Here is a 25,863-nt window from a genome sequence, read left to right as displayed (position 1 = left end):
TGTAATCTGTACTGATGGTTTTAGTCCAGTTTCAATGTTGGGTATGTAAGATCTGTATGGCTACAAATCAGAGGGGGAATTTATTACAAATCTGTTTTAAAGGTCCTAGCTTCAATAAGTTGCTGGGGCAAATCATCTGAACACACCGGCAATATTCTTGAAAATGTTTGAAGGGGTCGTTTAACCTCATACATGGGGCTCTTGCACATACATTCTACATTGGAAAGTACAATGTGCTACTATCAGTATGACTTTATTATATCGGGTCTGTAAGGAAAATGTATGACTGGCAGAAACCTTTAGAAGCGAGACCCATAGTTATCAACTAATTACAGAGCTGTCTTAGTTCCAAAAAGGGTTTGCCATCTACAGGATCGCCGCTAAGTAGAAATGTGCAAACCAAATTTGCTATGAATTTAAAAAAAATATTTGTTTCAGCTTAATGCAAATTACTTGTGATTCACTGTGGGGGCATCCTGCAAATTGATGTCCAGATGCTAGATTATGGAGAGCTGAGAATGAGTTAAAACAAAATTTTAAACTCACCTCTATTTAACCCTCCCGATTACCTGTCTCACTACAGCCAATCATCTAATCAGCTCTTTTTCTGATATCTTCTGTGGGCTATCTTCATTCTGGACCAACAGCCTTTTCTAGGTGGGACTCCAGTCACTATGTTTCACAGTATCACATTGGATGTGATGCATGTCAATCATGAGTGCCGCACCCCACTTGGCCACATGCGCTAGGACACACCTCACTGATAAGCATCACACTCACGTGGTGTTGTGAGGCCTAGCACATGTAAGACATAGCTGACTGGAATGAAGAGAGAAGAAGATAGAAGAAGAATGATAGTAGGTAGAAGAGCTAATCAGATAATAGTAGTGGCTGGACAGGTACAGAAAGGGCTGAGAGGGTGTGACGATTAGCAAATATTTCAGCAGGTTCAATGTGAATCAAATCACCTCCCCCCCGAACTGAATGAATCTGCCCAAATCGAATTTCAAAAAATTCACACAACTCTAGTGCCAGGTGACTGACCAGTTAAGAGAATGGGGGCCCAGCGGCCCCAGGTAGAAACAAGTAGTCATTCAGGAAATTTGTTGCTTCACTTAAAGCCCATGTTAGTAAGATAGCCAAGTACAAGTTTGGCTATCTTTTACAAATGTGGAGCAAGTTATTATAACCAATTCCCGACTACCCATTAACTTGCCATGTTTATAAGATAGTTAATCATTTGGTCTTCAACTAACTTTCCTGAACTCCCCACAAATAGGAACACAGGGGGAAAACAAAATTAAAACAAAGATTCAGCCATGTTTGAATCCTAAACGTTGAGGCTATTCTATCAAATGTTACAAAACGTCTCCCTCTGAAACCACTTTACCAATAGATTGAGGAAATGTCATTATAAGCAATTCCTTAAAATCATAACAGGAGTGTTTTGGCAAGAAAAAGGAGATGAACACAGGCATTGCTTACGACTCCTCTAAATGGAAGGAGTAAAATAACTGTCCTTGTTCCCTTTAAGATATACATCAAAGGACCTTTGTATATGTACAGGAGCAATTGATAATGCGGCCCTATTCCCATCACTGGTTTGCTGTCTGGGATCGGACTTAAATTTGCTAAACTCTCTATAATTGATAAAGTATCCAAGGATTTGTTGCACTGAAATAGTTACAGGGAGAATATAGTAGGTACATGCAGGTTATGTCATATGTATCCCTGTACAAAGACAGAAATGAAATGTTGCTGGTTTAGAAATGAATGAACAGATGCTCATTTACTAGTAAGAGTTCCTAATTACTGGCCGACAGCCGTATAACAGACAGGCAAAAACCAACAAATACTGAGCACAATGAGGATGCTGAACTAGCATGCATCTTAAAAAGGAATCATGCAGAATACGTAAAGAATATATAAGCGTCTATTCATACTATGTTTTTTTAGTGTCTATTGGAGGTATTTAACCTCTTCCCAATTGGGGCAATTTTCTGTTGCTGCACTTTTTGTTTTTCATCCACTTCTGCCAAGAGCCATAACCTTTTATCATTCCAAGTTCAGTATATACACAAAAGGTTAGCAATAAATATGACAATTCACTTCTCAAAATACGGGTAGGAGCTGGTGAATGTTATATACAGTGAGTGGTGAGATGATTAAAATATTACTTTTATGAAATCAATTAATAAAATAAGCCCAAAACACTGACCATTAACACAGAACATGACAGTGGTATTGTCGATGTTGTCGACATTGACGTGGCGGGATGGCTTCTACATTATTTTGATCAAAATTATGTTAACTAAATACCCTTATTATTACTATTATTACTACCTTCATGCAATTTTTGCAATATATTTTTTTACTTTTTTATTCCAGGATATTTGTTTTGTGTTTTCCTTTTGGTTTTCTCTGTGTAAAGGTCATGTGTTCATATGCAATTACATTTTGCATGCACATTAATTTACTTTTTCTGCTCAGACCCAGTTTCTCAATGTTATATACAGTGAGTGGTGAGATGATTAAAATATTACTTTTATGAAATCAATTAATAAAATAAGCCCAAAACACTGACCATTAACACAGAACATGACAGTGGTATTGTCGATGTTGCCGGTGGGATAACCTAACTTATTATTATCTCGATTAACTAATAACACCACCCCCTTAATACCCAATAAAATAAAAGGAGAACACCATAACTTCTTTGTATAATTATAGCCACAGCACCCTTTATTTAACACAAGCATACAATGATAATAAAAATATATAACACGCTGAGAGGGGTCCCTGAAGCTCCAAAAATCTGGTGATTACCAAACATACGAAAGTGAACGTAACAAATACCATAAATTACTCCCAGCTGTTACCCCACTGGCTCGGGAGCACCATAACCACAAGGGTTCCATTGTTCACTTAACTCTCAGGGGATCCGACAAACCCTTGCCCAAACTCCACCCCAAAAATTCACCAGATCCAAAACCATATTTAAATTCCAAATAGAGGAATCCATATCCTAATGGATCCCCAGACCAATTTATAACCAACTTCAAAGACCCCCCAACCGCCATTAAAGCCACCATGATCCAAAAATTGCCCCAATTTATTCCATACCGAAAACATCCCACATACCAAAAAAAGGGGTAGGCAGGTGTGACTGTTTTTGACTCCTGTGAAAGGGAAGTGAGTGGGCCTCACCTCTGACCTGGCTATATAACTGACCCCCCACAGTACCCTCCCCTAATTGACGACCCCACCTCCTCCAGCCCATTGTCATGTCGACCTATGCCCAAGCCGTGGAGGGCGGCTCTGCTCCGGCCTTTACAAGCAGCATATAAAAACACAGTCATATCCGGGTTGAAAAACCAACCAAGGATGTTGATGCCGGTGGCACCTACCCAATTAAATAAATGGCAAGAAGAGATTCAACAGAATTCTACTAATCTCAATCCAATACCAAAGAGGCATATTAATAACTGGGAATTTCCTTTTAATAACTCTTATTGTTTCTTTTTTTCTAATAAAATGATTATTTATACCATTCTGCAAGTTTGTCTGATCCTTTGGAGATGAGTATAATTTCATCTTATCTATTAAATAGTTGCCACTGACACTAATTATCCTGAAGTTAAAATTCTCAGTTATTAATATGCCGGTTTGGTATTGGATTGAATGGAGATGAGTAGGATTCTGCTAAATCTCATCTTACCATCTATTATTTAATTGGGTAGGTGACACTGGCATCAATTCGCTCCATTATTTTTTCAAAGTGTGCCGGTAGGGGTGCACCTTGTGTTTTTATATGCTGTTTGTTCTATTTCTATGTTTTTTGTTAATTGTTTTGGGCTTATTTTATTAATTGGTTTTATAAAAGTTATATTTTAAAAAACCCACCACTCACTATATCAATTTTCAATAAATGGGCTTGTTCAAGCTATATAACCAGCTGTTCTATGTCAGTATAGTGTAAATTTCACTAATAAAAGAAGTATATCTATTATAGCTACTATGCGCCATTTGTAGCAGAGTCATTTTCAAGAAATTATTAGAATTACATATACATTTTTATTTCTGTAACTATTATTTCTCTTTTTTATAGTTCCTTTCAATTATATGGGTATTTTTTTGGAGGGTCCAAAATTAATTTCTTAATAATCTCTATGAGATCACTTTCAGAAGCAGTCATGCAGCTGTATATTAAAGGTACAACTCCCAGCTTTTCTATGTCTGATTGGCATAAAATTAGATCACTATAGGGCCCTATGATTATATGAGCTCAGCTCAACAGATATAGAGGATTTGCATGGTAATACAAGTGTCGCATTATGGCCATTTAAGCGTCTATTCATACTATGTTTTTTTAGTGTCTATTGGAGGTATTTAACCTCTTCCCAATTGGGGCAATTTTCTGTTGCTGCACTTTTTGTTTTTCATCCACTTCTACCAAGAGCCATAACCTTTTATCATTCCAAATTCAGTATTTAAAGAAAAAAAATTCAGTACATAGACAAACTGACATTACCCTATTAAGGCCACCCACAAACTGAGCTTCTTCAGGAGGGCAAAGATGACAACCAAGGCGGTCTACTTCTGGGAGCCATGACAACCCATTAACCGATAGTATCATTGTACGCTCATGCCGGTATTTGACAGTGGCATTTAAATAGTGAAACACAATCTGAGTGTGGCCCTGCTGAAAATATTACAGCAAGACGCCAGCTGTGCATGTGATCTATACAGTATATGAAATAAAAATCAAGTATTTTTATATTGAGAGTTCTGTGACCGCCCTCCCTCCCCCACTGATGATCTGATGAAGTCCTCTGAACCATCTATAACTAAGGTATGCCCAAAGTCTCGCTTTTGCAGTTGTAATGCTTTGGAATTTCCTCCTAAAAAACAGTGCAATGTCTATACCAATATGAAAGAAGACAATCGATATAAAAAGTCTTCACATCCATTACAGAATGCCAAGTTTTTGTTATGCAAAAAAATCATACTAATAAGAATAATTTCAGAACTTTTTCCACCTTTAATGTCAGCCATAATCTGTACAAACCCATTGAAAAACTAACAAATCATTTTGAGGGGGGAAATGAAAATAACAACGCTAAAAACATGTGGTTGTATAAGTGTGAACACCCTCTTATAATTTGGGATGCGGTTGTGTTCGTAATTAGCCAATCACATTTAAACTAATGTTTAAGTAGTCAGCACATAACTGCCTTCATTTACATGGATTCCTATTAACCTCATATACATTTTAGCTGTTCTAGGAGGATTTTCCTGACATTTTGTTATTTACATTGTACAGCAAAAGTCATGGTCCATAGACAGCTTACAACACAGCAAAGGGATCTCATTGTTGAAACTTACCAGACAAAAGAAGGGCACAAAACAATTTTCATGGCATTAGATATACCATAGAACACTGTGAAGCTAGTCATCAAGAATTGACTTAAATTTGGCACAACAGTGACATTACCTAAAACTGGACATTATTGATGAGCGAATGTACTCGGATAAGGTGTTAGCCGAGCATACTTGGGTGTTAGACGAGTGTCTTCGAATCCCTGCATATTTTGAGGCTGTCGAACAGCTGCGAGACATGAAGGTGCTTGAACTTGAACATATTATTCGAGCATGCCAAAGACACTCGGGTAGCACCCGAGCATGCTCGTATAACACCTTATCAGAGTACATTCACTCATCACTACTAGACAACTCTCAAAAAATGATGAAAAGGGAAGAAGAAATTGGACCATGAGGCTGCCAAGAGGCCTACAGCAACAGTAAAGGAGCTGTAGGAATTTCTGGCAAGTACTAGTTGTGTACGCCCTCACAATCTAACAGATTAGAAACTCTACTGCAGGGAACAGCATGCAAAGATTGCCAATTCTTGATGTTCTAAGCTTATAGACTCCTACCCAATAAGACTGAACGCTGTAATAAATTCAAAAGCTAATTTCACAAAGTATTAGCTTAAGGTTGTTCATATTTATTTTTTTCAATTGATTTGTACAGACTATTGATGACATTAAAGGTGGAAAAAGTTCCGATATGATTCTTCTTGGTATGATTTCTTTACATGACAAAATTTCCCAGGGGTGTGTAGACCTTTTATCCACTGTAACTAAATGTGAACAACACCAATGAAAAAAAAATATTGCACAGTTACTTTTTATGCAATTTCCTATTAATAAAAGGTCAACAAGGGTGAGTTTGATCTTTTGGTGTCCTCTATTTCTTTTTTTTTTTCCTCTCTCGTTAAAGTTCACATTCCAAAAAATGTTTTTCTCATTACTGGCAATATTGCCGCATACCTGTGAAAGATTTTGTACAACTGGAACATGTATTGTGCTCTGAACCCTTCCAGTCTGAAAACAATCTCACTGTATTGTGTGCCACAGTTAGGGCTCTGAATTTCTGCATATTAAAGGTGACATTTTTAGGCTTCACTGCCAACGGCCGGCCTCTGGAGACATGAGAGGGCCAAATTTTCAGACTATTATGAAGGCATATGAATTAGCTCATTGTGCAATAAATGTGTTTAGCGTAAATGAAAAACAGTTTGCTTCTTTAATTGTCCTGTAAGTGTAGCTTGTTTTTGCCAGATATTTTGCACTGGTACATGAAATAATTTTTTTCTGGGAAAGACACAAAAGTCGCTTTAATATATTTTATAGAACCATATTTTGAAGTATTATTTCACATACAATCCTGACATGTAGATATTCTAAAATTTAAAAAGGCCTTATGTCATGATCCATGCTGGATCATGACAGATAAAAGCACTGGTAACCTTTTTTTTTCTTTGAGCTTTTTGCTCAGGTTTGGTTTTGCCCCGGTGGCCACAAGTGTCATTGCACTTGATGTTTTCTGTGCTTAGAGATAGTTTTGCCCCCGGTGGCCAGTAAGGTCATTGCACTGGTGTTTTCACTTCGTTTTCCCCCGGTGGTGGTTAGTGTAATTGCACGGGGATCACTAACAGGTGTGTTTGCTCAATAAAGGTGTGTCAGTAGTTGGTGATATTATTATTGGTGATATTATTGGTGATATTATTATTGGTCTTTTCCTACCAGCCTGGGTGAAGGAGGGAGCTGGAGGAGAGTCCAGGACAGCTCAGTCAGAGTCCTGGAGTGGCAGCTATGGTGTCAGCGAGGAGTTTGTGTGAAGCATGGTGGAGTGGCAGCTATGGTGTCAGTGAAGATTTCTTGCAAAGCTTGGTGGAGTGGCAGCTATGGTGAAGAGCTGCACTCAGTTTGCTGGACTCTGTTACTGGAAAGCTGCGCTCAGGTGCTGGACTCGGTTGCTGGACAGTTGCACCCAGGTGCTGGACTCTGTAGCTGGACAGCTGTATTCAGGTGCTGGACTCTGTTGCTCCAAGGCGGCACTCAGTGCTGGATGCTGTTGCTGTAAAACTGCACCCAGGTGTGGACACGGTCGGAGGAAGATGCACTCAGGTGTTAGACTCTGTTGCTGGGCGCGTTAGCAGCAGAGCAAAGCTAAGTGTTTCCCTGTTTGTCACTTTTCCTCATGTTGGTGTTAGTGCAGTGGTGGGATTAGTTTCTGCACCGGCCATTACACTAGTAAGGGATAGGTGCAGGGCGAGCTAGGGTCACAGGTTCCTGAGCGTCGCCCGGTGCGAAACCGGCATAGGGAATGTTAGGAGTGTAAGGGACACTGACTCAGGGGAGTGCAGGTCTCCAAGTCCCCGTTCCCTATCACAGGGCCCACCGTTGTATGTTTCCCTTTCCCCTTTGTCTTGTATTAGTTACCGGCCTGTGGGCCGCGTCACACAGGACATTTATACGTGCCGCGTCCTGTTGTATTAGTTACCGGCCTGCTGGTCGCGTCACACAGGACGGGGCACGTGACATTATCACCAACCTTACTTTTTCTCTGGTGAGCCTTTGGCCCATGTTCAGACATGTGAGTAATTGCTGCTGGGCCTCACTATGGTGAGTGAGGAGCTGCATGGTGTGAAGCAATTCCAGCAGCAGTAATCGGGGGCTGGGGCCTTCCCTCTGGCTCTACCAGAAAATTAAATTGCGGCTCTGGCAAAGAAGCCCCCTAGAGTCCCTGCTGGGGAGCGGGACTTGTTCATACAGGTGGATGTACCCAGGCAGGTGGGTGGAGTTGGTGTCCCCATGGTGCTGTCTGGGGTTCCCCGAGGTGAAGGGGTGCATCCCTGTAGTGAGCAGACTGGTGATATGGTTGGTGATATGGTCCGCGGGGCTCACGCCAAGTCTTCCATACCACCGAAGAAGCCGCCCCCTCCTGGTCGTGTGGAGGAAGGCGACCAGGGAGTGTATTTTTCCTCCATATTCCAGGCCCCTCCCTCTCCGGTGTGAGCAGCGGGTGCACTGCGGGGGAGTAGGGGCAAGTCTCTACCCTCGCCATTAGCCAACCCTGTGAGGTGGAGACCTCGTGGTGGAAAGGGTTGGGGGTGGTGTACCGCTTGGTGGAGTGCGGGGGTGTGAGTGTGGTGACACAGGGGGACCCCTCTGTTGTCAATCCCAGAGAGAGTTCACCGAATATTGACAAACGAATGTGTGGCAATAAACGTTCAGGTCCGGACCTGTGTGAGATCGAGTGTGTATAGGTACCACCAAAAAACATCCAGTGGAAGTGTGTTGTGGAGTCTTACCAGCTCATACCAAACATACACATATATAACTCGTTCCCCAGGTTGACACTTTGGAGATGTGTGGTGCCTCCAGAACATATTGCCAATACCAGCGGTGCGTTTGTCATAAACCTGAAGTGCAGGTAGTTGCTGGGGTGAACTCTGGATCTGGGCATCCCCTTTGTAGGTAGTTCCTGATGAGGAACGGTTTTGAGGGTCCAGAGGCCCCTCATTAAGAGGAGGGTACTGTCATGATCCATGCTGGATCATGACAGATAAAAGCACTGGTAACCTTTTTTTTTCTTTGAGCTTTTTGCTCAGGCTTGGTTTTGCCCCGGTGGCCACAAGTGTCATTGCACTTGATGTTTTCTGTGCTTAGAGATAGTTTTGCCCCCGGTGGCCAGTATGGTCAATGCACTGGTGTTTTCACTTCTAGTTTTCCCCCGGTGGTGGTTAGTGTAATTGCACGGGGATCACTAACAGGTGTGTTTGCTCAATAAAGGTGTGTCAGTAGTGCTCACTCACGTTGGTGATATTATTATTGGTCTTTTCCTACCAGCCTGGGTGAAGGATGGAGCTGGAGGAGAGTCCAGGACAGCTCAGTCAGCTGTATTCAGGGGCTGGACTCTGTTGCTCCAAGGCAGCACTCAGTGCTGGACGCTGTTGCTGTAAAGCTGCACCCAGGTGTGGACACGGTCGGAGGAAGATGCACTCAGGTGTTGGACTCTGTTGCTGGGAGCGTTAGCAACAGAGCAAAGCTAAGTGTTTCCGTTTATCACTTTTCCTCATGTTGGTGTTAGTGCAGTGGTGGGAATAGTTTCTTCACCGGCCATTACATTAGTAAGGGATAGGTGCAGGGCGAGCTAGGCTCACAGGTTCCTGAGCGTCGCCCGGTGTGAAACCGGCATAAGGAACGTTAGGAGTGTAAGGGACACTGACTCAGGGGAGTGCAGGAGGTCTCCAAGTCCCTGTTCCCTATTGCAGGGCCCATCGTTGTATCTGTTTCCCTTTCCCCTTTGTCTTGTTGTATTACTTACCGGCCTGCGGGCCGCGTCACACAGGACATTTACACGTGCCGCGTCCTGTTGTATTAGTTACCGGCCTGCTGGTCATGTCACACAGGACGGGGCACGTGACACCTTAGTTGTGGTGGTTGTAAAGAAATTATTTTACTAGTGCCACATCTTATGTCACTATGAGGGGCACTGCTGCATTAGTACTGCAGAAAAGAACTGGTTATACAATAATTCAGAAGTATAATATAGCGTAGCACTATATATGAACTTAAAATTGGCAAATCTAGGGTTAACTATTGTTATAGCAAACTTCCGGATCTAATGTTCAAATTCAGTATTACTACGACTAGACTCATGAGACCCAACAGCACAATACCCAACCTGAAGCGGACCATGGACCTTTGAACTTGTAGTTTTTAATCCCCCATTTTTTTTTATAACATGATGGTCATGTACAGTGGGGAAAAAAGTATTTAGTCAGCCATCAATTGTGCAAATTCTCCCACTTAAAAGGATGATCGAGGCCTGTAACTGACATCATAGGTAGTCCACAACTATGAGAGTCAAAATGAGAAAATTAATCCAGGAAATCACCTTGTCTGATTTGGCAAGATTTATTTTGCAAATTATGGTGGAAAATAAGTACTGTATATACTCGTGTATAAGCCGACCCGTGTAAAAGCCGAACCCCCTAATTTTGCCACAAAAAACTGGGAAAACGTATTGACTCGCGTATAAGCCTAGGGTGGAAAATGCAGCAGCTACTGGTAAATTTCAAAGATAAAAATAGATACCAATAAAAGTAAAATTAATTGAGACATCAGTAGATTAAATGTTTTTGAATATCCATATTGAATCAGGAGTCCCATGTAATGCTCCATACAGTTCATGATGGGCCCCATAAGATGCTTCATACAAAATACACCCCATAAAATGCTGCACAAAGGTTAATAATGGCCCCATAAGATGCTCCATAGAATAATATGCCATATATAATGCTCCATAAAGCTCATGGCCCCATAAAATGCTCCATAGATTATGCCCCATAAAATACTCCATAGATTATGTCCCATACGCTGCTCCATAGATTATGCCCCCATACGCTGCCCCATAGAATATGCCCCCATACGCTGCCCCATAGAATATGCCCCCACACGCTGCCCCATAGACTATGCCCCCATACGCTGCCCCATAGACTATGCCCCCATACGCTGCCCCATAGACTATGCCCCCATTCGCTGCCCCATAGACTATGCCCCCATTCGCTGCCCCATAGACTATGCCCCATACACTGCCCCATGGACTATGCCCCCATACGCTGCCCCATAGGATGTGCCCCCATACGCTGCCCCATAGAATATGCCCCCATACGCTGCCCCATAGACTATGCCCCCATACGCTGCCCCATAGACTATGCCCCCATACGCTGCCCCATAGGATATGCCCCCATATGCTGCCCCATAGGATATGCCCCCATATGCTGCCCCATAGAATATGCCCCCATACGCTGCTCCATAGACTATGCCCCCATATGCTGCCCCATAGACTATGCCCCAATATGCTGCCCCATAGACTATGCCCCCATATGCTGCCCCATAGACTATGCCCCCATATGCTGCCCCATAGACTATGCCCCCATATGCTGCCCCATAGACTATGCCCCCATATGCTGCCCCATAGACTATGCCCCATATGCTGCCCCATAGGATATGCCCCCATATGCTGCCCCATAGAATATGCCCCCATATGCTGCTCAATAGAATATGCCCCCATATGCTGCTCCATAGACTATGCCCCCATATGCTGCCCCATAGACTATGCCCCCATATGCTGCCCCATAGACTATGCCCCATATGCTGCCCCATAGGATATGCCCCCATATGCTGCCCCATAGAATATGCCCCCATATGCTGCCCAATAGAATATGCCCCCATATGCTGCTCCATAGGCTATGCCCCCATATGCTGCCCCATAGACTATGCCCCCATATGCTGCCCCATAGGATATGCCCCCATATGCTGCCCCCATAAAATGCTCCATATATTATGCCCCATATGCTGCTGCTGCCAAAAAAAATGCCATACTCACCTCTCCTGCTCAGGACCTCACCAGTCTGGGGGCCATCGCCACTCACCGCTGTTTGCCATGTCGTCTGTCAGTGACGTTCAGGCAGCAGAGGGCGCAGCGTGCACTAACCACGTCACCGCGACCCCTGCTGCCTAAACCGTCGCAGACAGAGGATGCAGCAGACAGCGGTGAGCAGTGATGGACACCCCGGACAGGTGAATATCGCTATACTTACCTCTCCTGGCATGGTCTCTGCAGCAGAAGGCCCGCTTTTCCACAGTCTCCCTTCCTGCCTTCAATGGTCATGTGATACCGCTCATTACACTCATGAATATGCGCATATTCATGAGTTTAATGAGCGGTACAATGTGACCGCTGAAGGCAGGAAGGGAGACCGTGGAGAAGCAGGGGGGCTGCAGAGAGACAGCGACAGGGGAGGTAACTATGATCTCTGACATCCCCACTCCCCCTCCCCCACCGACCCCCAGGTATATGACATGTATAAGATGAGAGGGGGACTTTCAGCCCCAAAAAATGGGCTGAAAATCTCAGCTTATACACGAGTATATACGGTATTTGGTCATTAACAAAAGTTCATGTCAATATTTTGTTATATACCCTTTTTTGACAATGACAGAGGTCAAACGTTTTCTGTAAGTCTTCACAAGGTTGGCACACACTGTTGGTGGTATGTTGGCCCATTCCTCCATGCAGATCTCCTCTAGAGCAGTGATGTTTTTGGCCTGTCGCTGGGCAACATGGGCTTTCAAATCCCTCCAAAGGTTTTCTATGGGGTTGAGATCTGGAGAATGGCTAGGCCACTCCAGGACCTTCCTTCATATGCTTCTTACAAAGCCACTCCTTCGTTGCTTTGGCGGGGTGCTTGGAATCATTATCATGCTGAAAGACCCATCCACGTTTCATCTTCAATGCCCTTGTTGATGGAAAGAGGTTTGCACTCAAAATCTCACAATACATGGCCTCATTCATTATTTCAAGTACATGGATCAGTCATACTGGTCCTTTAGCAGAGAAACAGCCCCAAAGCATGATTGTGCCACACAGATGCTTCACAGTAGGTATGGTGTTCTTTGGATGCAACTCAGCATTGTCTCCTCCAAACACGATGAGTTTTGTTTCTACCAAACAGTTCTACTTTGGTTTCATCAGATCATATGACATTCTCCCAATACTCTTCTGGATAATCCAAATGCTCTCTAGCAAACTTCAGACGGGCCCGGTCATGTACTGGCTTAAGCAGGGGACACATCTCGTACTGCAGGATCTGAGTCCCTGGCGGCGTAGTGTGTTACTGATGGTAGCCTTTGTTACGGTAGTCCCAACTCTATGCAGGTCATTTACTAGGTTCCCTCATGTGGTTCTGGGATTTTTGCTCACCGCTCATGTGATCATTTTGATTCCCTGGGGTGAGATCTTGCGTGCAGCCCCTGATCGAGGGATATTATCAGTGGTCTGGTATGTCGTCCATTTTCTTATTATTGCTCCCACAGTTGATTTCATCACACCAAGCTACTTGCCTATTGCAGATTCAGTTTTCCCAGCTTGGTGCAGGGCTACAATATTGTTTCTGGTGTCATTCGACAGCTCTTTGGTCTTCACCATAGTAGAGTTTGGAGTGTGGCTGTTTGAGGTTGTGGACAGGTGTCTACTATATTGATAACAAGTTCAAACAGGTGCCATTACTACATATAATGAGTGGAGGACAGAGGAGCCTCTTAAAGAAGAAGTTACAGGTCTGTGAGAGCCAGAAATCTTGCATGATATTAGGTGACCAAATATTTATTTTCCACCATAATTTCGAAAATAAATGTTACCAAATCAGACAAGGTGATTTTCGGGATTTGTTTTCTCATTTTGACTCTCATAAGTGTGGTCTACCTATGATGTCAATTACAGGCCTCTCTTATCTTTTTAAGTGGGAGAACTTGCACAATTGGTGGCTGAAAAAAACACTTTTTTCCCCACTGTAAGTAGAGATGAGCGAATTTGTTCGGATTTGGTTCAGAATACGATTAGAATCGAATAATGTTTTTGCAATATTCGTCGAACACAGCCGAACGTCATTAGAGTCAATTGGATTAGAAATTACCGAATATGTTTGGAACGGATCATAAGAAATATATTCGGCCCAAATAGTGTTCGAATATGGCACAAATATGTCAAAATCCGATTTGGGGCCAAAATCCGAACAAAATTGCTCATCTCTTTTGTTTTTGAGCTAAATGGCCTCCCAAAAATCTAACTGGAGTCTTTTTGTCAAAACAAACGGTTAGTTGAAAGCCGAAGACTGTTGCTTTAGATAGCTAAAAGGTATGGACAATTAAGGAAATAAAATTATATACTGTACATTAATCATCTGACATTAATGTTTGATCAAGTTCTAAGAATCTTAACAATTGTGGACAACCTGTACCAGGAGCCTAAGAAGACCCAAGGGTCTCTTTACTCGTATGAGAATATTAGTAGTATATTATATGCGATAGTTAACAGAGTCTAAAAGGTTTTGCATTGTGGAAAGGATGACCAAGTGACGCCAATGAATTTAAACCAAGTTAATGTAGCATTACATAATGATTAAAAATGTTCATAGTATCTATAAAAACTAAAACAAAACCACAGTTCTGACAAAGAACACATATTATAATGATAAGCAAACTGTTCTTGTCCGAGCACAATGTGTAGGCTGGTGAGATATGAATCACTTAGGACCTTCTTCTGACCTGACTGAGATTCTAAATGACATCTTTAGTCTTAATGTCGTCATCTTGGCAGTTCAACCATTAATTCTGCCAAGTTTCGTATTCAGAATTTTTTATTAAATGCTGCTTTTAATCAACATCAAGGTTCACAGCATATGTTTTAGACGTGTTCTAAAATATCCTATATTAAGAAATTATAGCCAATTTGTAACTATAGGGGGGTAAAAGGCAGCAGTCATCCCTAGATTCTGAGACCTGAGTGGGTCTAAAAGCCCCCTGCCTTGCTACATAAGAACATGCTACTATAATAAATTTTACCTATGGGGGCTGTTACAAATCTTGCATTGGGTTCCAGCATCTCCCATTTAGGTCTCTTCAAAGTTGACAAGTACAATGCACAGAAATCAAAGATTAATGTATTTGCACTTTGCAAGTTGGAACTGAATTGACATATTTTTGTAATTTCTTTCGTATCAAGCATTCTAACATTACAGTCTATTGGTACATGTCACCATGACCTGCAGGAAAAGGTAAATTGTTGTATCATAATATTAGGATCCTTGTGCCGACCAGAGTATAAATATAATTGCTGGAGAGATGTTGAGCAGGAAGCTGCGTATTTATTACTTGTGTAAGATCTATTCATTCTGCTGTGTGCCATTATTCAAATTAACCAGAACAAAAAAATGTTCAAACTGAAAGGAAATTAGAGAAAATAAACTTCCCTCTAACAATATCTAATTACAAATATTGCTAATTGTTGTTTACTGCAGCGGAAGAATCAGGGCACACAGCCAAGTGCATTAATAGGCTTCTAACATATGCTTAGAGCAACGCTTATGTGCCAGCTGACTGTCACCAGACTACGCTTCTCTCTATACCTCTTTTTAACACATCTCCAATAACACCTAAAGGATGACTAAACAAATAATGGCACAACATTGATTTATTAATTTACATAATCATTAATTACATAACTGGAACACATCTAAAAATGTAATAAAACGTGGTGAATTTCCTCAATAATGAAAATGAGCATTTAGGATGAGTTTGGTCATCCCCAAATACCTTAATTGCCTATAGAAATATCTACATCAGTCTTTATGACTCATAGTCAACGCAGTACACTAAGCAAAAATAATATACCTGTATCTATAATGTAATGTTATGTGATAGTAGTACATAAATATATATTGAATACAATATATTCCAGGTATATGTACAGTACTCTTTCTGTGATTTACACAACAGGATACTGAAAAGTGCATAGCACATAGAGAAATACAAAGGCTTTGTATTGAATAGCTGCAATTGGTAAAGTGCATAGTGCCATCCCCTAGACCAGTGATGGAAAACCAATGTCACGTGCGCCAGAGAGGGCACGCAAAGCCCTCTCAGCTGGCACACGGCCTCGCCTCACTGTTCCTGAGCTGCAGCTTCCTGCCTCTCACACATTGAGCGGCGTGGACGCGGACCTGAACGATGATGTCATCCAGCCGCGGCAGCGCCTCTCGATGTGTGAGAGGAAGTAAGATGCCGGCGCACGGAGAGGTGAGTGTGGCCGCTGTGCTGTGTGTGATGTGGTGTGTGTGTCAATGATGAGGAGAGGGCCAATGATGGGAGTGATAGGGAGAGGGCCAATGATGGGAGTGATGGGGAGAGGGCCAATGATGGAAGTGATGAGGAGAGGGCCAATGATGGGAGTGATAGGGAGAAGGCCAATGATGGGAGTGATGGGAAGAGGGCAATGATGGGGTGATGGGGAGAAGGAAATGATGGAGGTAGTGGAATGGGAAATTTCTACATTTCTGCTTGAAGGTGATCATGATGGGTCATATTTCTACTTGAAGGGGATCATGATGGGTCATATTTCTACATGAAGGGGCTCATGATGGGGCATATTTCTGCATAAAGGGGATCATGATGGGGTATATTTCTACATGAAGGGGATCATGATGGGGTATATTTCTACATGAAGGGGATCATGATGGGGCATATTTCTGCATAAAGGGGATCATGATGGGGTATATTTCTACATGAAGGGGATCATGATGAGGCATATTTCTACATGAAGGGGATCATGATGGGGCATATTTCTACATGAAGGGGATCATGATGGGGTATATTTCTACATGAAGGGGATCATGATGGGGCATTTTTCTATATGAAGGGGATCATGATGGGGCATTTCTACATGAAGGGGATCATGATGAGGCATATTTCTGCATGAAGGGGATCATGATGGGGTATATTTCTACATGAAGGGGATCATGATGGGGCATATTTCTACATGAAGGGGATCATGATGGGGTATATTTCTATATGAAGGGGATCATGATGGGGCATTTCTACATGAAGGGGATCATGATGGGGCATATTTCTGCATGAAGGGATCATGATGGGGCATATTTTTGCATGAAGGGGATCATGACGGGGCATATTACTACATGAAGGGGAATCATGACGGGGCATTTGGCACATGTTGGCACTTCATCATAAATAATTGGGTTTTAGGTTGCAGTTTGGGCACTCGGTCTCAGAAAGGTTCGCCATCACTGCCCAAGACAAACAATACATGCTGATAATGAGTCAGGTACAAGTCATATCAAGTAACATCAAATGGAAGTAAAGTGAGAGTACCAGCAAACAGTGTATTTCTGACATGCCTGATGCACGTTTCGCCATTGCTTGCTTTACCCACACCTTAGAAGAAGGAACGGCGAAACGTGCGTTGGGGGCAGAGGTAATACACTGTTTGCTGGTACTTTCTATTTAATGTCATTTGGTGTTACTTGATACAGCTTAAAGCAGATTCTTTATTAGCATGTATTATTTGACTAGGGAATGTCACTGTACTATACCAATTACCAAATATTCAATATGAAACCCTAATATTTCTCTATGCGCTTTTCATTATCATGTTGCATAAATCACATAAAAAGTATATATACCTGGGATTAATTGTATTCAATATATCTTAATGTACTCCTATCTTGTAATATTACATCACATATATTCTTTTTGCTTAGTGTATTGCATTGACTATGAGTAAAATATTGATGTAGATATTTCTATAGGCAACAAATCTATTTGGGAATGACTAAACTCAGTACAAACCCTCCTTTTTATTATTTATGAAATTCAACATGTTCTTGTTACATTTTTAGATGTCTATCAATTATATAATTGTGAATATGTAAATTAATAAATCAATTTTGTACCACTATTTGTGTAGTCATCCTTTAGGATTTGTACGACTGCTTTCATGAATACCAATTCTACATATTCCCTGAAGCCTTGGTGGCTTTTTGCCAATTTGTATAGGTTTATATGAAGACATCTCCAATAGTTAAAGATCACTATTGATTAAATCACTGGAATCTTTATATGTTTCTGCCCAGGTACAGAAAAGTGTAGGCAGCTATCTTTGAACCGGCTAAGCAGTTCCCTGTAAGATAGCACCAGACAAAGTTGCCACTTTTACTGCAGGGATGACCAATCTACTTAAAGACACCTTCCACAAACCAGGTAACAGCAGTCAACAAATCGTGACCAAACAGTCCAGACTGCAAATTGTGGAATCCTTTACTTGTCCGACACAACTAGACTTATTTTGAGGATTAGGCAATGAGATCTGGCCAAGAAGGGAAATGAAATTCAACCTCTACCCCCCAAAAAAGCTGTGAACCTCTGGTCCATATTATGAGTGTTTCAAAATATTTGCAAACAGTTCTAACAGAAAGCTTTTCCTACTAAATAAAAAAATATATAATCTCCAAGAGTCTGAAATTATTTTCTATGCTGCAATTTACAATATTAACTTGTTTTTGTTGGATCACAGAGCTCAGTCAATTGGGTAATACTATCTTTAGGCTAGATTCACACAGCATTTTTTCAGAAAGTTGAACAAAGCAAAGTAACCATGCACAAAAGAGTCATAATTCACCACACAGTCTAGCGAATTGTTTTAAAAAATTAGTAATAGTTTATTACAAAAGCAATAATCCAAGGAACAAGGTAGTGCCAAAAAAATTGTGATTTCTTAATAATAGAATGTGACATAAACACCCAATGTTTCGACCCTCCCTGGTCTTAGTCATAGGGTTGCTTGGTTTCAGGTATAAAGAATATGCAAGGCAAGTCTAAAGAAGTAGGGTCCCTGAGAAAGTCCACAAACACTAACATAGGTGGCCGTCAGGGTTGTGGGGGACCTTAATGTGCAGATATGTTATGCGGCGCTCCTGCGCCTTGCTGGCAATGCTGCCAAGCAACCCCATGACTAAGACCCAGGAGGGTCGAAATGTTGGTTGTTTCTGTCATATTGTACTATTAAGAAATCACAATTTTGTTGGCACTACCTTGTTCCTTGGATTATTAATTTTGTAATAAACTGTTACCAATTTTTGCAAACAATCCACTAGAGTGTGCAGTGAATTATGACTTCCTTGATTTAGGGACTTTTATAGCCCATTGCACTAGCACCTCGCCTTGGTTACCTGAGTTCACACCAATTTCCTCCTCATTATAACCATGGACAAGGCTGGTGCAGTTTCTGAACAAAAATTATAGTAGCATTTATTTTATTTTGTTTGAAGATGCCCAATTTATATTAGGAATATAATGCAGTGATATAACAGTTGTTAGGTGGTAATTATTTTAAGCACTGGAGTTTTAAACTCAGGTTTATGTGATTTTGTCCCAAAAGGCTTTAAAGAGATTTTCTTTGAATATAATTAAAATAAATTAAGAAATAAAATTTCATTAGAAATAAATCTCTAAGTTCCTTTAAATTACTGTACCAAAACATGTTTATTTTCTCTGGGGAGATAAGGACTACTGTAATACATCACAATGATAACTGAAAGAAACCTGTCCTACAATGTTAATAGAAGTGGTGCCAGTGAGCATGTACACTAGGAAGCTTCGCTTCTCTCTTTATGTTTATGAAGATGAGCATCTGATGGATATTCTGATCTAATTCTGGAGATACCAGGGGTGCTAAGGCAAGGATGAAGCTTCTCCACTGCTGTCTACCATGTCTATCTGATCTAATATTAGAGATACCAGAGGTGCTGATGTAAGAAGAGGTTTCTCACACTGCTATCCACCCTGTCTTTCTGATCTAGTATTGAAGATATCAGGGTGCCGCGGTAAGAAGAGGCTGCGCACACTACTGCCAACCTTGTCTATACAAATACTAAAAATACCAGGAATGCAGGGGTAAGAAAAGGCTTCTCACACTGCTGTCCATCCTGTCTTTCTGATTTAATACTGAAGATAGCAGGGGTGCTGAGGTAAGAAGAGTTTACTCACACTGCTTTGCACCCTGTCTATCTGATCTATTACTGGAGATACCAGGGGCGCTGAGGTAAGAAGAGGCTGCTCACACTGCTGTCCACCATGTCTATCTGATCTAATACTGGAGATGTCTCTCTGCTCTAATATTTTAGATAGCAGGGATACTGAGGTAAGAAGAGACTAGTCACACTGTTGTACACCGTGTCTATCTAATCTAATAATAAAGATACCAGGGGTGCTCAGGTAAAAAAGAGGTTGCTCACACTACTGTCCGTCCTGTTTATCTGATCTAAAACTGGAGATGTCAGGGGTGATGAGGTTAGAAGAGGCTGCTCACACTACTGTACACTCTGGTTATCTGATCTAATAATAAATATACAAGGGGTGCTGAGGTGAGAAGATGGTGTTTACACTGCTGTCTGCCCTGCCTATCTAATCTAATACTGGAGATAGCAGGTGTACTGAGCTAAGAAGAGGCTGCTCACAGTGCTGTCCACCCCGTCTATCTGATCTAATACTGGAGATACCAGGAGTGCTGAGGTAAGAAGAGGCTGCTCACACTGCTGTCCACCCTGTCTATCTGATGTAATTCTGGAGATATCAGTAGTGCTGAGGTTAGTAGCTGCTCACACTGCTGACCAATACATTTGAATGCTGAGTGATTGCTGTGACCTGAAAGTAACCTATAGATAGGCAACTACTATAAACCAGTAAGATTTCTTATTGCACATACTCACAGGCATCAATCCTGAAACATTCTAGGACATGTTTCTACAAGTTAAGCAAGGAGGTGGCCATTTTGATGTACTATTGCAAATACCTTCTTAGACTAAACAAGAGTGGTTTGCTAAGTAACAGTACTTAAAATGTAGACAATGACATTGTCCTTCTTAACTTATGCTATTCTTGAGAACCCACCTTTAATGTAAATCACCTACAACTGCAACTCACTTGTGACGTGTGTGCGGTTTCGCAGTTTAGTTTTTTTTTACAGCAAAATCACAGCTGAAGATTTTTTACAGCAAGTTGTTCAAAACTTTTTGGTCATACAACCAGTCTTACTTTTACGTGACACATCGTTGGGAAGCCCCAGCTTAAGAAACAAAGGAACTGAGAATATTATTTTTTTGTGCATCAGCTAAAATTCGAGATGGTTATCATCCATATGGTACTTATTATTCCTATTCCTAAAAATACTACTAATATTGTTGCTCTCGCCATTGTTTTTGACACGTGTACTATCATCCGTATATATTACACAAAATATAATCTCATTGAACACAACAAGAAATCTTAATTGCAGAAAAATTATGGGAAATTTGCATTTCTGGGGAAACTATATGTGAAAGACTCCTAAAAATTACACAGGTAAGTTACAATAAACATAAAGTATGCACATAAGTTGACCTGTCGGTTATTATTTTCAGACAGGTGGAGATGAATAGCTAAGTGTGACTTATTTGAACGCATCCATAAACTGTAACAGACGTGTTTTGTAGAGAACATTTTGATTAGGACGTAAACATGGAAATGGCATGCAAGCGAATGAGGTTTCCATGTGAAAAAAGAATCAATTTGTCAAACGGGAATGATTAGTAAAAGTGAACATGCAGATCAGAAATCATAATTGTCATGCCAGCAAAAAGAAAAAAAAACAAGTATTTCAGAAGAAAGTATTTGCAATGAATGTATTCATGGATTCAGAACTTAAAAAAAAATTGGTTAAATGGGCCACAAAATTTAAAATGAGTCAGAAATTTTAAGTTCCAGTAACTCATTGCATTGTTTGATCGATGATGTACCCTCATCTGAAATCTTTTTATTATTTGTTTCATTCTTTGTACTGTACATTCCCCATTGTTAACCATAATCCCCAATACAGAGATGAAACAAATGTATCAAAATAGAAGAAACTACTGTATACCAAATGGTTCACGCCATTGTTGTATACAGATCTAATCACAAAAAGTTCAAATAAAATGGGGTCCTTGACATGCTTTTGATTTAAACTGACCCCAGGTTGCCATTATAATCTTACCCTCATCCCTTCAAACCGTGATAAAGCCCTTAATGGTCGCAAAGCTCTTAGGGTCCTAAGTGATTTAATAGGACCAAATTCGGAGAATCCCAGTGCAGTTGCTATGAGGCTTATTAAAGACACCTGAATGGAGACACAAAAGCAGAATCCAAGCTGTTAACTCACGGTCATCTCCATTGTTACATTAATGCTGGAGAAGAGGAACCTTGGACCTACAAAAAGCAAATGTTGTTAAGCATTGGGAAGAAACTGCAGTTGTAGAGATTCAGCACCCTTTCAATGTACTTTTAGCTTGACTTTGATCATGAGACTTATGTGCCCCTATGTGACCCCATTAGACTGAATTTCAAACATCTTCAACTGTAGACATTGACTTGAGTTCAGCATTACTACTGATACTGCAGTTCCTTAACCACAACGAGAAAGAAAAAAGGTTATTTTCCTGTAAAAGTAAAATCGATTACAGACATACATAGAACTTTTACCCTTACCCTCATTCCTTCAAATCTGGACAAGGCTCGCAGGGGCCTCAATGCCCTAAGAGTTCTGAGAGACTTCACGGAACTCACTTGGCCTTGACCATTTCCAAATGTTGCTATCAGACAAGCTACTGAAATCTGTATAGATTGAACGAAATGTAAAATTATTGATCAAATGCAAGCAAATCAAATTAGATCCCGCCTGTTGTCTGTAGTCATCCTTGATAGTTTCAAAAGGGGAAAGCGGTTATTTGACAAATTAAGTTGTGAGGCAGATACACTTCAAAATGTATTGCATCAGCCATAGTTTTAATAATGGTTTATTGATCACCACATGCTTAAATGTATTATATTTGCATTGATAGGACATCAACAATGAAGTGCTGCTGAATGATAAACTCATCTTACATCAGGTCCCGTGCACTGCTTCATCGGGGAAGGTTTTCTTATGTTATCAGTTAGATCTGAGATGTGAGATTAATTCAGCCTCAGATGTGGTGTGGGTCTAATAATCTCCTTTATAGTCAACAAATGAGCTAATCAGTGTGATTCTCCTAGGTCCTCCTGACATAATGATCGATTCTTCTGTGACAATGTTTACATACCTTTTTATTTCGAGATTGGGAAAAGCCAGTTGATGAGGACTACTAACAGAATTTGTAAGTCAATGCTTCAAGGCATCATGTTTATTTCTAATGGGGAATTGTGCGGTCTCAATACTATTCTCTAAATTTACATTGGCATTATTACTGGAATAAATCGAATATACTTTTCTCTTGTAGAAAAAAATTTCATAGCTTTTTTGTTTTGTTTTAGTTTTATGCTTTGATTATACCTTATTTTTTATTTTTTGTGGAGTATATGTTGATTAAGTTTTTCAACACAGTGAGAAAAATTTATTACATCTATGTATTTTTGTATCCTAAAAGGTATTGTAAATATGTATGTATTCTAAAGATAATACCATTAATTCCCCGCACACATCTCATTTGGTTGACAACTATTTGTACTGAAACCCACCACAGACACTCCTATACATGGGGGAAGGTGGAATAAGCAGCTGCCAGACAGCTCTGGCAGGAACTTACCATATGTCCCCTGAAAAGAAACAATAAGTCATGCTGACGTGCTAAATGATTGTCCATTCACATGTCCAACATTTGCTGCTGAGGAATGTCTGGACACTCCCAGACACATTATTAGAAGGTTGGCCACTCCTGAGTACAACTAACATTAAAGAGTATAATACACTTTTGAATGCTTCCTAGATTCTGAGACCCCATTGATTGATAAAGATGTAAAAGTGAGGGTTGTTCTCCTCTCAAACTATGGATGGACTCAAACTCAAATTTTCTATTGAACTCATCTCTGATCTCAGAGAGGAGTAGCTCTCAGAGCTCTCCTGTACCATTATTTGGCAAGGGTGTCAACAATTGAAACTCAAAACAAAAACTTCTAAAATATCAAAAAATTTCTTAGTTGAGCAGTTCTTTTTCAGTCTAGTTGGTATGGCTCTTTTAACTCAATGCAGTGACCAGAGCTTGATACTTATTCAGCCAAATGCTATCACTCGAGACCCCAACTTACATGCACACAATCAGCAGAACGTGTATGTGCTCTTTGTGGGGTGAGAAGAGTTAGCCACTATCAGACTCTCTTGGGCCTTCTTCCCTGAGAACAATTGAAACCCAACTGTCCAAATTATACCTCCTTCATTATCTGTTTTCAGGGAAGAGTCAGGTGGCCTCCATATAAATCAACCTGCTGTGCCAAAAAATGTTGTGGTTGGCCAATATTCATATTATGTATATGGTCAACTTAACAGTTGCATTTTACAGCAAGATAAATGCAGTATGAAGCTGCTGTATTGAATGTAATGTAGATGGAAAAGGCAAGTAAAATTCCATGAATTACTTTTGGGATAAACATTTTCATGTAATAGATTAAAATTTCTAGATACAACTTAAGTTTTTGGAAATTTTGAGCTAGACTTTTCAGAACACAAGCAGAAGTTTATCATTGTAAAGGGTGCCTTATGACTAAATTCACTGGCATCATGTTGTATTGACAAGTGTGCAAACGTAATGTCATGTGTAATTTTTGTAAAAGTCAAATGTCATGTGTGAACCTAGCACACTCAGAAAGAGCAATTATTTCAATTTGGAAACATGTAGATCTTATCTTTTAAGCAATATGCACAGAACCAAGAAACAGCTTTGTTATAGGTTATTGCCAACCAAAGATTGCGCACACTCTGGGCAGCGCCAAATCCTGATTATTGAACCATTACATCAAAGAAGAGTATTTAGGCACCATTTCTTATCCTGTAAGAAATATTCTATTTCTTGTCCCCCCTATGTTGACTACCCTGCAGGACTTCTTACAACTACAGAGCTCATTCATTGAGGCCATAGGGCATTAATACCCCTATTTTGTAAATAGAAACATCAATCGAATAATTATTCTGTATAGACCTATTCTGCAGAAACATTGGACAAAATGTTAAATAGACTTTTTATTTATGGCCAACGACAATCAAAAAAGCTTTAGCTCTGAAATATATAGGAAGGCTTTATGTCAGACCTTCCCCTTCTTGATGGAGCTTTGGGAGGCGAAGGTGATAATCCGTCTTGATCCATGGATTTAAGGATGTAAATCCCACCTGTTGCACCCAGTCAGTAGGCAGGCAAACTTAAGATAAATGATTTTCTAACTGTAGCACTGAAGAATAGCTAGCAAGATCTATTTGTCCTTGGAAATCTGGTCTTCTCCTATGACTGCAGAAATGCCTTTTGGCCTACTTTCACAATGAATAAAATAAATTATAAATATATTATACAAGCTTGAGTCATACACTGTAATGGAAACATATAATGCATCCATTATAATTTTAGACTATTCTTAACAGAGGAGCAAATAATCAAGGGGATCTTTTGTCACTGTATAAGAATTTTTTGTTGGGGAACCATCAATATGGCAAGTGCGTAAATGTCACATCCTCCTCATGACTTTTGTTAAGAACTCCAGTTTCTCAAGATACAAATAAGGCAGAATATTGCAAAATGCTATAAAAAAACAGATTACAATTCACTGGAAAGCCACCTCCGACAGAGCGTCATGATGTCATGAGATGGTCATCTCACCCTACTGATCTCAGGATAGGCAGAATGAGGACACATCAATATGACCATATCCATCTCTCATTGGCATGTTTCATTAAAATATTCTTTATTTTTAATCTAAGCAATGTGATATGGTATAAACAGGGTATATTTTACATTAAAATAACTCAAATATAACTAACAAACCTCAGATAGTTAGGGTCTTTTTGTATCCCTTAGGTTGCCATAATTACCATATGCTAAACCTTACAACATATTTAATTTAGCAGTTCCTAAAATTTTAAGATACATAAGATATCTGCGGTCAGTAAAGGTTCTTTTACACTGAAAGATAATCGGGAAAAATCGTTCCTAGAAACATTGGAATCACGATCATCTTCCAGAGCAAACAAGCTGCCGATCATCTGATGAAAGAGCAAAATGCTCAATTGCCAAGTGAAATGCGCTTATGTTTTACACAAAAGAACAACGTTTCCAGCAGAGCA

The 25,863-nt window shown here is 40.5% G+C and overlaps 1 protein-coding gene across 9 annotated transcripts in view; it reads right to left on the bottom strand.

The window, feature by feature from the left end:
- The window catches only part of LOC141095489 (sodium channel protein type 5 subunit alpha-like), a 524,914-nt gene that overhangs the window by 50,382 nt on the left and 448,669 nt on the right, over positions 1-25,863 (bottom strand). For 3 of the 9 annotated variants that reach the window (XM_073581518.1, XM_073581513.1, XM_073581515.1), the window contains one exon: positions 21,778-21,900. The exons of 3 other annotated variants lie outside the window; for them this stretch is intronic. In XM_073581518.1, the coding sequence (XP_073437619.1) occupies positions 21,778-21,900 (123 nt within the window). Of the gene's footprint in view, positions 1-21,777; positions 21,901-22,268; positions 22,395-25,863 lie in introns of all 9 variants that reach the window. 3 more of the 9 variants (XM_073581512.1, XM_073581511.1, XM_073581514.1) reach the window with 1 other exon arrangement.

This window comes from Dendrobates tinctorius, unplaced genomic scaffold (assembly GCF_039654945.1).
Source record: "Dendrobates tinctorius isolate UK_male_01 unplaced genomic scaffold, ASM3965494v1 ptg000070l, whole genome shotgun sequence".
NCBI classification, from domain to species: Eukaryota; Metazoa; Chordata; class Amphibia; order Anura; family Dendrobatidae; genus Dendrobates; species Dendrobates tinctorius.
Note: the sequence above shows the minus strand (reverse complement) of the source record. Positions and strands in the feature narration are given on the sequence as shown.